At 38.1% G+C, this 14,599-nt stretch overlaps 1 protein-coding gene across 1 annotated transcript; it reads left to right on the top strand.

The window, feature by feature from the left end:
• The first annotated feature begins 423 nt into the window (after window positions 1-423).
• On the top strand, window positions 424-13,371 carry LOC146469822 (uncharacterized). The gene is made up of 8 exons (XM_085122791.1): window positions 424-540; window positions 3,016-3,073; window positions 3,528-4,148; window positions 4,901-5,132; window positions 5,457-5,845; window positions 8,178-8,411; window positions 10,930-11,163; window positions 13,034-13,371. Exons 1-8 carry the CDS (start codon window positions 514-516, stop codon window positions 13,369-13,371), a joined length of 2,133 nt encoding a protein of 710 aa, XP_084978917.1. The 5' UTR covers window positions 424-513.
• Window positions 13,372-14,599: the final 1,228 nt, after the last annotated feature.

Raw genomic sequence — 14,599 nt, 5'->3', positions numbered from 1 at the left:
ACGCTAAAACTTTATTTGTGCCTGAAAGTGTATTATTGTGAGTGTTCTTAACGTTATCATCTACAATTTAAAGCGCCAATTCAGATGAAAATGACGGACCTTCGCTAATGTATAAATTGAGGGATATAACGACAAAATCATTCAAATTCCACCCGTTAATTCTTTCGAAGAGCTCAAAACAAGTTGGCCTTTTTTTTTCTTTTCCGTAACCAGCTGCCGAGTCTAAATTCAATAGTTTTTGTGATTTGTTTTCATTCGAGGGCGAGAACATTCGGGTGTCGTCACACGACATAAGCTTTCAACAAAACAATGCAAGATTTATGAAACCTCACGGAAAGCGAATAGATTAAAACAATTTGGCACACAGCATGTTTTATTTCATGTCTTACATAATTAGTGGTGCATTCTCAAGACATCTTTTAACAGCTAAAGATGTTTGTTATCACGAGTTACTTCTAACAGAACCAACAAGAAAACTGAGCGCCGCAACGTTTGTCCCAATGTGACTTCATAATGAATTTAATTAGTGTGGCCTGTTTGGTAAGACAATCTTCATTTTCTACAGGATTATGTATAAATATTATATTTTAAAGTTTGGGTTTATTTCATAATGGACGACAAAGCTACTGAATTCGCGCAATAACGCGAACTCCATTTTGCAAAAAAAAAAAATTGGAACGGCGCATTGGGGTTCAAGGAAACCATTCGCGTGAAAATGGAATTCACAACTATCGCATATTATTTGTTGGGTTTCATCAATTAAATTACAAGGCCTCGTAGGTAACTGAATTTCTAAATAAATGATAGCTCAGTCAGCTAAAGAGTTCCTCTAGCTTGTAGGAGAAATAGAAAAAGAAATTACCGTTAGCAGAGGACAGTGATATTATTGATTTTTTTTTTCAAATGATAAATTGCTTTCTAGAAATAAGAAATAAAACATTCTTCTGAAAACACTAATTTGTCAACACCAAATTTCCATTCAACACTGAATATCTTCTTTTTAGAAAACAACCTTAATTTGTCTCATCTCTTGAAAAGTTGAAAACTCGAAACTGCGCACTGAAAACAGTTTTAATACTTGAAAGAAATGCGATGTCATGTTTTAAGCCTGGTGAATAAATGAGAGATGTATACCTGTGTAACTGGCTGCAAAGAATTAAAAAATTGTACGGTTTAAGTTATGATAAACGATCTCTCTTGTTATCAGAAAGCGTTTATCTCTGACGCAAAAATTGTAAAATTGTAAATTTTCGTTAGGTTGTGGTTATAATTTCTGAAACTGTGCCAGGATGACATCATAAAATGTAGCCATGGAAATAAATGCCTCTTCAGAGTAAACTTCAAAGAACACGAATGGTAGTGCTGTCTGAATTCCAACATTTCTGGAAACGAAATTTTAGGAATCCTGACTAGTCTTGATCCTGCCACTTTTACAAGTGGAAAAGCTTTTATAAAGCGTCTCTTCGTCCTCGAGTTTATGTGGGTTTTAATGTGTTCTCAATATTCTTAACGCCGCCAAGGAAATTGGACATTTTCCCGCAACCTTTTGCCTGTCGTAACTTTAAAAAAAAAACACGGCCTTTAATCTTTTTTTTTTTCAAAGTTATGATGACGAGACTTTTGGCACATAAGCCATCTTTTCTGTGAGGAAGAACTGAGTTCCTTCTTGGATAGGAAGTTTAAACATTTAAATATCTGTAAATTTATTTTGCCGTTTTAATTAAGTTTAATACGACCCATTGTTTGAAACAGAGACAAAAAGAAAACAAAGCAAGCGGTGATAACATTCTAGAAGGACTTACATTAATTTATAAAATTTTCGAAATGATTTAAAGATTTGTAGCTTTTATTGCATTGACTTGATAGAAGAGAAAGACATTCAGAATTATTCTTGGTTTTATTGCGGGTGTTGTAGTGTTGCGTGTGTCCCGTGTGTGCCGTGCATGGATGTAATGTATTATTCATAATATTTATTTAATTTACTATTGCGACGTCCTAAATAGTGTAATGGATAACTGACTTTGCGGCAACAAAGTGTAAATTCTTCTGTCAAACGAGTTTCGAGACTTGGTTTGACACATTTTAGGCTACAAATAAACCATCGGCGAATTAAACTGAACTTTACAATTAGGTGTTGCGTTCTGTAAACTTTTGATGAGCGAACCAAAACAGACTTTCTCCGTATCAACGACCGTCGAAGTTTAGAATAAAAACAAAGTATTATTTCTTTAACAAAGAAAAACCAATAACCAATCATCGACATTCAAATCCTGGCAGTATGCCGGATGTTGATGGTATGCATGTATGCAGGATTCAGTTTCCGTTTTAGTTTTTTTTTTTTTTTTTTGGCCATTATTCTTGCACATCGTTAAAAGATAAATATATATTAAAAGATAAAAGATAAATAATAGCAAAGGAGAGAGGAACATATGGTGAGGATGCCCATAGAGAAACAATTATTTTGATGTTGAATAGCAAAAGAAAATGTGTGAATCATGAAATAAGATGGAGTATCGCGCCGGTAGACTTTGCACACCGGCAGCCTAAACGCCAGGTTTATGAACCATAAATTATCAATGAAGCCTGCAGTGCAGGTGTATTTTGGGGCGAGCAAACTTTCAGTATTCATTTTGTGAAATGCCTTGCTCCCATCTTGAAATTGAGGTGAGGAGAAGACTAGGCGGGCGTCAGGTCTCGTTCCGCCTCCCCACGTTTGGGAATCCAAGATGGCGGACCAATGCTCAAACGACTGTTTAAAATGCAGTACTCGGTCATAACAAAACACCTGCACTGCGGGCTAGTTATGCTGGTCTACTGCCTCGCTCGAACATTTTTATTGAAAACATTTCCCTCAGTGTTCGCCAATGCCCTTCACATTGCATTTTTCAACGTATCTGAACCGTGCACTTAAGAAGCAGAAAACATAATAAAAAGAATATCTGAATCTTCTTGCTTTCCGTTTTAAGGCCGAGGTGCATTAAAATAGCCTGTTTTGGTATTTGTTTTATTTGTTAGGTATTTCTTTATTTTTCTACTTCTGTGCATTTGGTGGAGGGAAACTCGAGCTTTGTAGGTGAGTGGTCTCGTTCTGTGTTCTTCAAATTTAGACCTACCTTGTTAATTTTATATGAAAAGGTCTACTACCTTTGTTTCACTAGCTACAGCCTCCCACGCAGTCGTTTTATTGCGGACTCGTATTAGGGAGGAGGTAATACGAGTCCCCTAAAAACGACTGCGTGGGAGGCTATTGTTTCCCTGCTTCTGAAGCAGACAAGCTTTACTACAGTTTCAAAACTGGCCATTAAAAAAAAGCCTTTGTTTTATAATGCCAGCCTTGTAATCAGTTTGGTCTTCGGCAGTGGTAGCATTCGTTGCATTTGTGGTGTTATTTGTAGTGGTTGTCTTACACTTGTCTATGGTATCACCAATCGCACCTAGAGAACCGATCCGATTCCATTAGTACTTTTCATTTGGCAAGGCTACATATAAAATATTAAAAAATCCTCCTTTTTTTTATCTTTTTGCAGGACGTGACTGTCTCGATCTTTTACACCATGGCTTCAACACCTCTGGTTTGTATGACATTGACCCTGATGGTAAAGGCGTCTTTCGAGTGCACTGCGATCAGGAAACAGCGGGAGGTGGCTGGGTAGTGTTTCAAAGGCGCGTCGATGGTGCTGTTGCTTTTCAAGGACAAAATTGGAACCAGTATAAAAATGGATTTGGCAGCCTGTCTCATGAATTCTGGCTTGGCAATGATAAATTACATAGAGTCACCTTGATGAGCCAGCAGCTTCTAGTGGAAATTGAAGGCTATGCACAGGACGTAGCGCATGCGTCGTACAAACGTTTCTCCGTTCAATCGGAGAACGAAAAGTACAAACTTACTGTGGGAGGATATTCGGGTACAGCAAATGACTCGCTTTACTTCCACAACGACATGATGTTTAGCACTATCGATCAAGACAATGATGCAAATAACAATGAACATTGTGCTAACATGTATCCTGGAGGATGGTGGCATAATATTTGTTTTATCGCGTTCTTGAACGGTAACTATACGTCTAATTACGGGATTACTTGGTTTACATGGAAAGATTCTTTTTCTCGGCTGAAACGAACATCAATGAAAATACGAACACTTAGGGGTAAGTGTACCATGATGTTGAACACAATGGTGATAACGATGTCGTTTATTATAATAGTGATGATGATGATGATGATGATGATGATGATGATGTTGATGATGATGATGATGATGATGATGATGATGATGATGATGATGATGATGATGATGATGACTGTTATAATGACGATGACAATGACGATTACTACTTGACGAAGATGGCGAGGTGACGGTTGACAATTGTTATGGTGTTGATAATCGGTACGAAGATAAACATTTATTCCACGAGCGCGCGCTGGATACAATGGTGATAACGATGTCGTTTATTATAATAGTGATGATGATGATGATGATGATGATGATGATGTTGATGATGATGATGATGATGATGATGATGATGATGATGATGATGATGATGATGATGATGATGACTGTTATAATGACGATGACAATGACGATTACTACTTGACGAAGATGGCGAGGTGACGGTTGACAATTGTTATGGTGTTGATAATCGGTACGAAGATAAACATTTATTCCACGAGCGCGCGCTGGATACGACACGAGGCGCGTAGCGCCGAGTTGGTTATAATCGTCTTATCGTCGCTAGGGAATGATTGTTTTATTATGTATGCTGTTTTGAAATGTAATTTACCATTATTCAGCGATGCTCCCAACGGCTCTTTTCTTCTTAATGCTGCATACTTCAGTATTCCATGAAATTTCCAATTTGATAAGTTTTTGAAATTGACATATGATTGTCATATTTTTCAGAGAGACCCTGGGACTTCTATCTTAGCTTTGCTGGAACCCATACCCAAGATTTTGCTTCAGTTCCGGTCGTGTTGGACTTTGAAGGATTTACAGCCTCATGGTGGATGAGAGGGCCCATTGCGCAAAACTGGTCAGCGGTGTTTTCACTGGTTAATGTGCCACAAGCCAAAATTTTGGAATTTTTGTTCTTGGGAGAAAAAAAATGCAAAATTAACTTAGACAGCAATGTTAGGTAAGTTATTCTGCAAGGAGTGTGTTTATAACCCAAAGATTAATTTCAACGGGCTTTAAAAGGACAAAATACGTGCATTAAGGTGTGTTTCAATATCTGCATTGAAAGTTGTTAAAAATTAAAATCTGATTGGATTCTCCAAATTGATCGAGTGAAAGCTCGCGTCATTGTAGGAGGTACGTTCTGGAAAAAGATGAAAAAACATATTTATTATAGTATTTTGCGGCAATAGGGTTATTATTCTTGACTTAATAGCCACGTTGTTGTTGTTGTTGTTGTTGTTTTATTTTTTTTATATTTTTTTACCTCCCTCCTTCATCTCAGGGAAAACACCTCAAATCACGCCTTTGCAGATTCCGAATGGCATCACTTGTTGTTAACGTGGAACGTGATCTCCGGTCACTGGTTTTTCCGTGTGGACAACAAAGTAGGATTCCACAGTTCCAGCTCCCCAAACCCGAATCCATTCCCAGGGGGCCATTTGATTCTTGGCCAATCACGCAACAGATCCGGGGACATAAACGAAGGACTAAGCTTGAGAGCAGATGTCTTGCACTTCAACATTTGGGAACACGTGTTCACTGAACAGGAAGCTCTTCAGATCTATTCAGATTGCAGAGTCCGGCTAGGCACACTGGTTCCTTGGCCGGAGATTCAAGTCAGACTACATGGTGATGTGAAAAGGACTGAATTCGTTAGATGCCAAGCTAAAGGTGCGCAGTTGTTTATTTATTTATTGAGCTTTGCCTTGAAATAGATACACGGAAGACACTCAGGCAGGGGAGCCACTAAAGCAAGAGCCAACTACAGTGGTCCCCTTACATTAAGAATAATACGTTAACCATGGGGAACACGTACATTAGTTGTCAAAAAAGACTGAAAACACCACGGCGACTGCTGCATCAAACTGCGAACGGCTATGCATTTAGGGCATAATGAAAGTACTCCACAATCTTATATCGTCCCGCTAAAATTTGAATCAAATGAATGCAATGCTCTGTTCAATGCTTTACTTGGGTGATTACTTACACCAATAAGTCATTACTTGCATCATTCCAAAGAACATTTAGGCCAGTAGTTTACCGGTCGTCTCACCGACGAAAATCTTTCAAAAAATCCGTTTAAAATGATTTCTGTGGTCAAGCTTCTATAAATACCTGAAAATGCGAGAAGAGTCGGTATTTTGCCTCCACTACACAAACGATAAAATAGTCACGCACGCAAGGCTTTGAGGCGTGGACGCGTTGCACAGCCAGGCCCAAGATTTTATCCACGCACTTAGTAATGCTGTGTGCAAAACAGCCGGACACGTAAATCCCAAATAATATAAAAAAGGGACTGTCTTTCCTCAACCAGCGCCATGGTGCTTACCTTTGGGGTTTAAAGGCACGCTTCATAAAAAATATCATTAAAGAAATGCACTTCTGACAAAACTTAAATTTTCGAAAATTTAAGATTGTTCTGAACCCCTCGGGTAGAATTTTTTTTAACTTTTCAAGAAATTGTTTTTTAAACATGCTGAGGGGGCCATGGAACTCGGTTTTGAGTTATAATCACTTAAAGGTAAAATTAAGGGTGGTTTTAACAGGTGTTATGGTAATCTATTATGCTGTCAATGTAAGCACCATAACTTGTTCTGTCACTAATGTTTAGGCATGTTATCGATATCATTATTATTGCGTTAAGTGATAAAGCATGGTTCTATTAATCTGTCAAAGTATAAGAGCTGCAAAGTGATGCAAACCAGTGCCAGCTGTCTTATGCTGGCGCGCGAAACAACGCCAGTTTTAGGTTTTAACGAGTTTTCCACTGTGAACTTTTCTGAAAATTAACTCAATGTATTTGCACTCCAAAAACTCTTAGGGAAAATTATACATAGACAACTGCAATAAATGGCAAAAACGAAAATTGCACAAATTGACTAAACGTATGTACAGAATTTGTTTTGACTTTAGTAAAAGATACTTTGGAGTTTCTTTCTTCTTTACACAAAGAATAGCGAAATTTTACCGCACGAATTTCGGAAAAACACATCATCCGCTGGTTGCCATGGAGTAACGGTGTTTTTAGCAAAGAATAAGGATTTAGGTCCTCGAAACTATTGTTTGAACCCAGTTATGTTCTCAGTGCTGAAAGAACCAGCGTCAAGAAAAATGTACACCACTACCAGCGAAAACTGAAGAAATGGTATACTAACTTGAGCAACTTTCTATGTGATTTATATTTGGATTCCTGGGCCAATTAACTAAACACAATGCGAACAACATTTTATACGTTTCACCTCAAACTTCATTTCAACATGGCCTTCACGAATCCTAAATAGCGTAGTTACGGCTACCACTATGTACTTGCACATTCAAAAAGTTGGCTCACAAGAGCCTTAGATTTTAGTCAAATAATCATCTTTAACAATTTCTAGGAGGATTCGATTTACACTTAACTCAATCTCGTACCCAGAGTCTTCAGGCTTTTTGGTCAACGGGGCCACGCCGGGAAGACTCTAGGGACATCGAAAAATTTACATTTTTTGGTTGGCTGTTCCGTAACGGTTTCCATTGTTTTACCGCAGAAATCCTTCGGTAATAAAATTCGATATCTCCAGAGTCTCTCCTGGCGACTAACCGCTGGCCAAAGAGCCTGAGGACTCTGAGTACGAGATTGCACTTTACTTGGAAGGGGTCGTCACAACCGACACAGTTTTGGGGAACCACAATCTCGTACCCAGAGTCTTCAGGCTTTTTGGTCAGCGGAGCAACGCCGGGAAGACTCTGGGGACATCAAATTTTATTACCGCAGGATTTCTGCGGTAAAACAACGAAAACCGTTACGGAACAGCCAATCAAAAAAATTGAATTTTTTCGATGTCCCCAGAGTATTCCCGGCGTTGCCCCGCTGACCAAAAAGCCTGAAGACTCTGGGTACGAGATTGGGAGAACCAAAGATCCAAAATAATGATCACGGGTGACGTTGACTGACATAATTTTATGTTCACATCTGTTTTATGCTTTGAATTATTACTAACAATCTTTCTATCCTCAAATTTAGCGACGTACGACTGGCCGCTTTCAAATATATACAAAACCAACAAGTTGCCAGAACTGATAACTGGTAGGGAGGCAACTGCTTATGGGGATCTGAATTTTATAAATTCGAAGCTTGGGGTCACCAGCAGAGAGCAGAAAACTTTCATTAACCTTCATAGTACAGCATCGGCGTGTCTGGGCAACCTGGACCTGTGTGAGAATGGACTATCTATAGCCTTTTGGATGAATTACAGAGGTTAGTGGGATGTGTTTGTTTATTTTTTTTTTTTAATTTATTGTTTCTACTTTAAAAGGCAGCATATCAAAAGAGTCATTTGCAACAGCGACTGTACTATTAATAATGGCAACTACAGTGAGACCTGTAGAACTGCGATGCTTGAAAGAGGGTGCTAATGGGGTTAACAGTTAACTGACAATTGGCCAAAAAAAGTAGTAGTTAACTGATATTGGGCAAAAAAATTAGTAGTTAACTGATAAATAATTTTATAATGAAAATTTTACAGTTAAGTGATATTCTATTAATTAAACTAAATACGATTGTTGTTGTTAATAAAAGCAACAACGTTTTTTCCTAACAACAAACCTATTTCGTGAGTTTTACTTGTCCCGTTGCGTGACCAGGTAACATATTAACTTATATTATATGCGAAAGGAGCCAGGGTGGAGGTCTTTTGGTGGAGGTTTTGTGAATTAAGGTAATATATCTTTATTTTAGTAAGGTCCAACCCCCAAAACTGATTGACGTTTTGAAGAAAAGAAAATTTGGGTTGTGAATCAATTATTATTGCTGTGAGATAATAAAAGTTAACAGATAACTAAAATTAGTAGTTAACTGACAATTGGCCAAAATAATAGTAGTTAACTGACAGTTGAGTACCCCCATTAGCACCCTCTTGAAAGAAAACCAATCACGGCGTTTCTCTAGAACAAACGATTCTCATGCTTTTTTTCGCAAATGGATCTTTCAGGAAGCCATCTCTTTTATTGATAAAAGTATCGTTTTCAGAGACATGTAAGGAATCAACGAAGAAATGAAAGGCATACAGAAATATCCGGATGAACAAGTATTTTGTTAAGAAAGCAAAGAAGCAAACATTTCTTTTTTTCTATTTTTTCTTTATAATGAAGTTTTCAACTTCTTACAGCACTCTTTTTATTGTTTGATAATTGTTATTTGTTTACTGGTTTTCATAGATTTTGGTCAGTTTTAGTGGTTTTAAGACGTTTTTCGAACATCTTGTAATCCAGGGTTGCAAATCTAATATGAACACCGTTTGGAGATCATGACCAAATTCCTCTTTATGTGAAGTTATTGGCTTATTTTACGGACCTCGAAAAAAAAAAAGTATTACTTATAATAGCCTTGATGTTACATTGTCATAGCATTAATACTGTTTGGTCTTCTGGAGAAAGGAATGGGAGAGGTAGGTCTCACTCAAAAACCAAAGGACCCTGGTTAAAATAGTTGTCGGATAAACTGTGAGGACTTTGGTTTGCAGCATTTCATTTCTGTGGACTTGTTGTGCTGATATATAAGTCCCATTTTTGTATTTAACATTCCCTCTTAAAATTGCACTAAACGCTTTTCCCCTCTGGGTCAGTAAATATTACTAGATATTTACCTCATCTTCGGCTCCACAAATATTCACCAATATTTACTTCGCCTCCACCGAATTATTGTTGATTATAATATACCCACCACAGTTTGTTGTTTTAATCAATCCAATTGCTTTTCTGCATATCATATACTGCGTAATATACAGTCCGTATTTCATTTCGAAAGCTCGCGTTTCCAAAATAAACAAGAACATTTATTCTATTTATTTTGCTTTTCTTTATTTCCTTTCGGATGAGTAGCATTTCCCTGTAGTTGAGTATGTTATGTATTGAACTATTTCACACAATCTCGTTACCTGAACTAATAGTTAACGCGTCCTCTAAATAATTCATAAATATAATGATAGAGAGAATGCAAAGAAGCTGGCCACAAGACGGCTTTGTAAAGCAGACTCATTTATGACAAAGCTATTAAAACACCTCAAGCAGTTTAAGGCATGGGTTTGAAGGGTGTTTATAAATTATGAATGATTCCCTATATATTCGGTTTGAAATTTTCCCTGAATAAAATTCGATGTTTTCTTTTGCTTTAACGTATAATTTTGATCACGTGACACATCACGTGACCAAAAACTTAAAAATTTCGTAAATCGGCGATACGGTGGCGAATTTTCTTTATATAGATAATTGAATTAGTGTTTCCGAAGCAGATTTAAAATATTGAACATTCTACGTTTGGAATGACTGTCCTCAAGTTGGAGAAATAAACAATCAAATGTTGAATTGTGGACTAAGAAATGACCTTTGTCCTGACATTTTTTTTCTGGAGAACAATGAAAGATCATTCCAAACGTGAAGGGATAGAGATATTTAATCTTTATTAGAAACGCGTTTTTGTTGTGACATGTCACGTGATCTATAACACTTCTTATTATGCTTAGAAATTTTAAGAATGATAAGACCTTTCTATCGGCCAAATTTCAGTACAGTGTCATTCAATTTGTTAAAGCTATCTCGAATAAATCATTTTTCCTCTTAAAAGCCCTTAACCCAGGCCTTAAACTGCTTGAGATCCTTTTTAATAATTCTAATTTACCAATCGGCTAAGAACTCACTGGGGCTGCGCGCCTCATTGGCTGAGTACAGTGACATAATGAGGAGTGATGGTAAAATCATCTCCACTTTTTCCTTTTTAGTCAATTTTGTTTCCGATATTCTGGGAGTGAACAGCAAATATCAGGATGTGTTACGTGAATGGCTTGTTCCATTGATACCTGCACATTCCCATTGGATTATCTGCTACAGAGCTTCCGATCACGGTTTTAGGGCGCAAACGTTTCATCAGAAATGTAAAGGCGTCAGTGCGACTGTCACTTTGGTGAAAGTAGGACGGTTTGTGTTCGGTGGATTTTCCGACAAACGATGGGGAGGTATGTAGCGTGGTTTACATCATAGTTCAAACATATATATTACGAAATTGCCCCCAGGATATTACCAAGAAAGCGCTGTGATTATGAGAAGGTAACTCATCACCTAGAAATCGTACCTGTTTTCACATTTTTTTGGCCAAAATGGCCCCCAGGCTTGACATCAGGAAAATGGCTAAGCCCTGTTCACACTAGGTACCCGGGTCGCGTTGTAGGGCACAGGCTGTAGTCTGAACACAAAACAAACCTGTCAAATGACAGGCTTTGAATGGCGCTCTCATTGGCGTATTTTAAAGTCTCATGTTGCATCTTGAAATTCCATTGTCTCATTTTAATGTTAAATCTCGTAGACCAAAGATAAAATGTGAACCGAGAGTTTTGGCGGGAATATAACGTCATAGAATGTAGTGTAAGTAATTCCTCGCAGCGTCAAAACGGTTTCTGGCTTCACATACGGCATGCAGCAAAGAAAAGATCTTTAATAGATAATGATCACTGACGATAATCCCTTGCTTTTCTTTAAAAATATGATTACGAACCAACCTTGTTCCCAACTGAAGGCTTATTTAGTTTGGCTATTCCTATCCCTAAAGAAATACAGTTTTTCCCTAGTCCTGCTATGCATGAATGTTTGTCCTCCGACAAATATGTTTTCGAGAAGTGAACAGGTTTTCGAGGACAAAGCTGAATGAAGACATTTTCGAGAAGCAACCTTTTAATAAAAATGTAAAAAGGACAAACATACTTCCCAATCTTAGGAAGATTCTAAATTTCTACCTCGATTTGAAAGTGAATCTTTGCATACGTGAGTAAAAACAGTGCCCAGGCCAGCAATAAAGACCTGCCTTCTGTTGCCAGGAGAAATTGTCGATGATTGTAGATATTTTATAAACGAGATAAAGGTTTGTGCGTTCTCATTTTGCAAAATGTTAATCCCACGTGCACCACAGTTTATACGATCTTCCATTATAATAATAAAAATTTCTCCTGACAATATTTAAAAGTAACATCAGTTAGGCAGCTATCTCTTGGCCTCTCAAAACAATAATCATTTTGACCGCAAGAGGCGATCTTGGTGCAAGGCTTCGCACAGCAAACAGGTTGTGGGAAGAACAAGGGCGCTCTCTTGTTGCACGTACCGTAAACCCTCTGTTAAGCTTTCCCCCGCCACTCAAATAAGCCGCTTCACTAATAAGCACCCCCTCCCCTTTCAGACGAAGAAAGCTATTAAGCCCCCCCCCCCCCATCACTCCCTCTTTTTTAAGCACCCCCTCCCCCCTTTTTCTTCCGGCCAAATAACATGGAGTACATTAACGGTATTCAGTTTTTAACATTTCGATTTCGCTTACCGTGTTATTTAGGTTATCATTTACCATTTGCAATATTTGTTCTTCATAAATTTCAAGTTTCCCACAAGTGAATAAAAATGCTCAAAATAAATTGTACAGCAACTATAATATCACTCAAATCTCCATATTAGACAGTCATTGCCCTAGTCCAAAACAGGAAATAGGGAAGCGTAACTCTAGCCTGTTTCTTCAACTTTTTTTTGCTGCCAGTAATGCGTTTCGCTAACTTAAATAACCTACCCCCCCCCCCCCTCTATAACCCCCTCCCCTCAAACGTGCTTGAAATAAATAAGCCCCCCCCCCCCCCCGGGAGCTTAATAGAGAAATACGGTGTATAAATGGCAGAAAATGGGGTTTTCTCCAGGACCTTACCCAGCATTGTGAGCTCGTCATAATCAACCTTTGGTGGGAGGTGGTATCAGAATAAAAATGTTGTTGGAAACTCAGCAGATTGTTTCTTGAATTGCACGATAAGAGCAAACTAAAAGTTGCAATAATTGTTTCTGTTTCCTTAAATACAACAGCACAGTCCGCCCAGTATCTTCGGAGTAAAAGAGCCTTTCTATTCAGTATTGTAAACCCTGCTGGCCTTGGTCCTGTTAAACTTCATGTCAAACCTCATAAATTAGACAAGGCGTTGAGACGCGACCCAACCGCTGGACCCATTTTTGGTGAGAACGACCTTTACATTGGAGACTACAGTCACGGCTCAGCGGTATCATTCAGCGACCTTGGTCATGCGTACGATTTGCCCAATAACACGTTTGAAGCTGGCTCGTTGGATGCCAGAACGTTTTTAGCCGGAAGTTACAAATTTATCCCCGACAACATTGAGGTGTTTGGTTACGCTGGTATGTATTGATGCTTAACGAATTGCTTGAAAGGAAATGTGATGTAATATTTTAAGCCTGGTTAACAAATGAGAATGATGTATTATTCAGTAATCCTATAGGCAAACTCGGAAAAAGAAAGTTAGAGTGCTCCTATCAGAAGTCGAGCCTAAGACCTTCCGATTACTAGTTCGGATGCTCTACCACTGAGCTAAAGGAGACTTGTGGGAGCTAGCTAAGTCCAGCAGTACTCAGGATGTCTGTCCCATGAATCTACTTTAAGGACGGTGCCTACTAATATCGAAGTATTTTTCTGTGGTTTATGACTATGCGGGAAAAGCAGATCTAAGCAAGGATTAATGAAATCCCAAAAGACAATTGGGGGTAACCACGCATTTTGTAGAGGTAATTAGGCAACAATTATTAACAGTTAAATACAAAGCAATGTATGGCGTTTTTTTTTTTTTTTTTCTTTTCAAATTGAAGCTTTATTATCTCTGAAGAATGCATGGCTACCTCAAATTTTCGTTTTAGATACCAAGTGTACTTTCTCAGTTCTGCTTTCTCTGCGTAGTTTTAGACCACGCAAAAATATCCCTATATTAATGGGCACCACCTATAGGAAACACGAGTATCTCAAGATGCGCAGAACGTATGCGCAGTAACGAAAGTAAGCACCGTCCTTAATGGCCTTAGCTCTTACGAGTCACTTGTAGCCCAGTGGTAGAGCATCCGAACTAGTAATCGAAAGGCCTTAGGTTCGACTCCTGATAGGAGTACTCGGAATTTCTTTTTCCGAGTCTGCTCGTGTCATTACTGTATAAGACATCATTCTTAAAAAATTGCTTGTGTCAAATGTTCTCATAAAACACTTTGTCTTAAGTTTCTTTCGGAAATGAAGAGTGTGGCAGATCGGTTGTTCAAACTCGGTATAAGCTTTCCCAACTGCTTTTGTGTGGGGTTGATTTGGAAAGACTGACATCGTCAGTGAACTCTGAGGTTATTAAAGCTTTGGTGGTTCTCCAAGAAACTTTTCCTAATTGTAGTCGATTACAGGAACTAATATGACGTCAAAAACTACGCCATGAATTCCATGGGGCGGTCATCTTGAATCCGTCAAATTTCCTTTTCTTTGTTTTGTTTTAATGTTGTTAGTTTCTTTTAAACTTGCTAAAATTAACAAACTTGGGCAACATGTAATCAGGACCAACAAAAACAGGCTAAAATGATCTTAAAAAGTAAAAATTCAGGGAAACGAGT

This window comes from Pavona decussata, unplaced genomic scaffold, assembly GCF_977016875.1.
Source record: "Pavona decussata unplaced genomic scaffold, jaPavDecu1.1 SCAFFOLD_116, whole genome shotgun sequence".
Taxonomy (NCBI): domain Eukaryota; kingdom Metazoa; phylum Cnidaria; class Anthozoa; order Scleractinia; family Agariciidae; genus Pavona; species Pavona decussata.
Note: the sequence above shows the minus strand (reverse complement) of the source record. Positions and strands in the feature narration are given on the sequence as shown.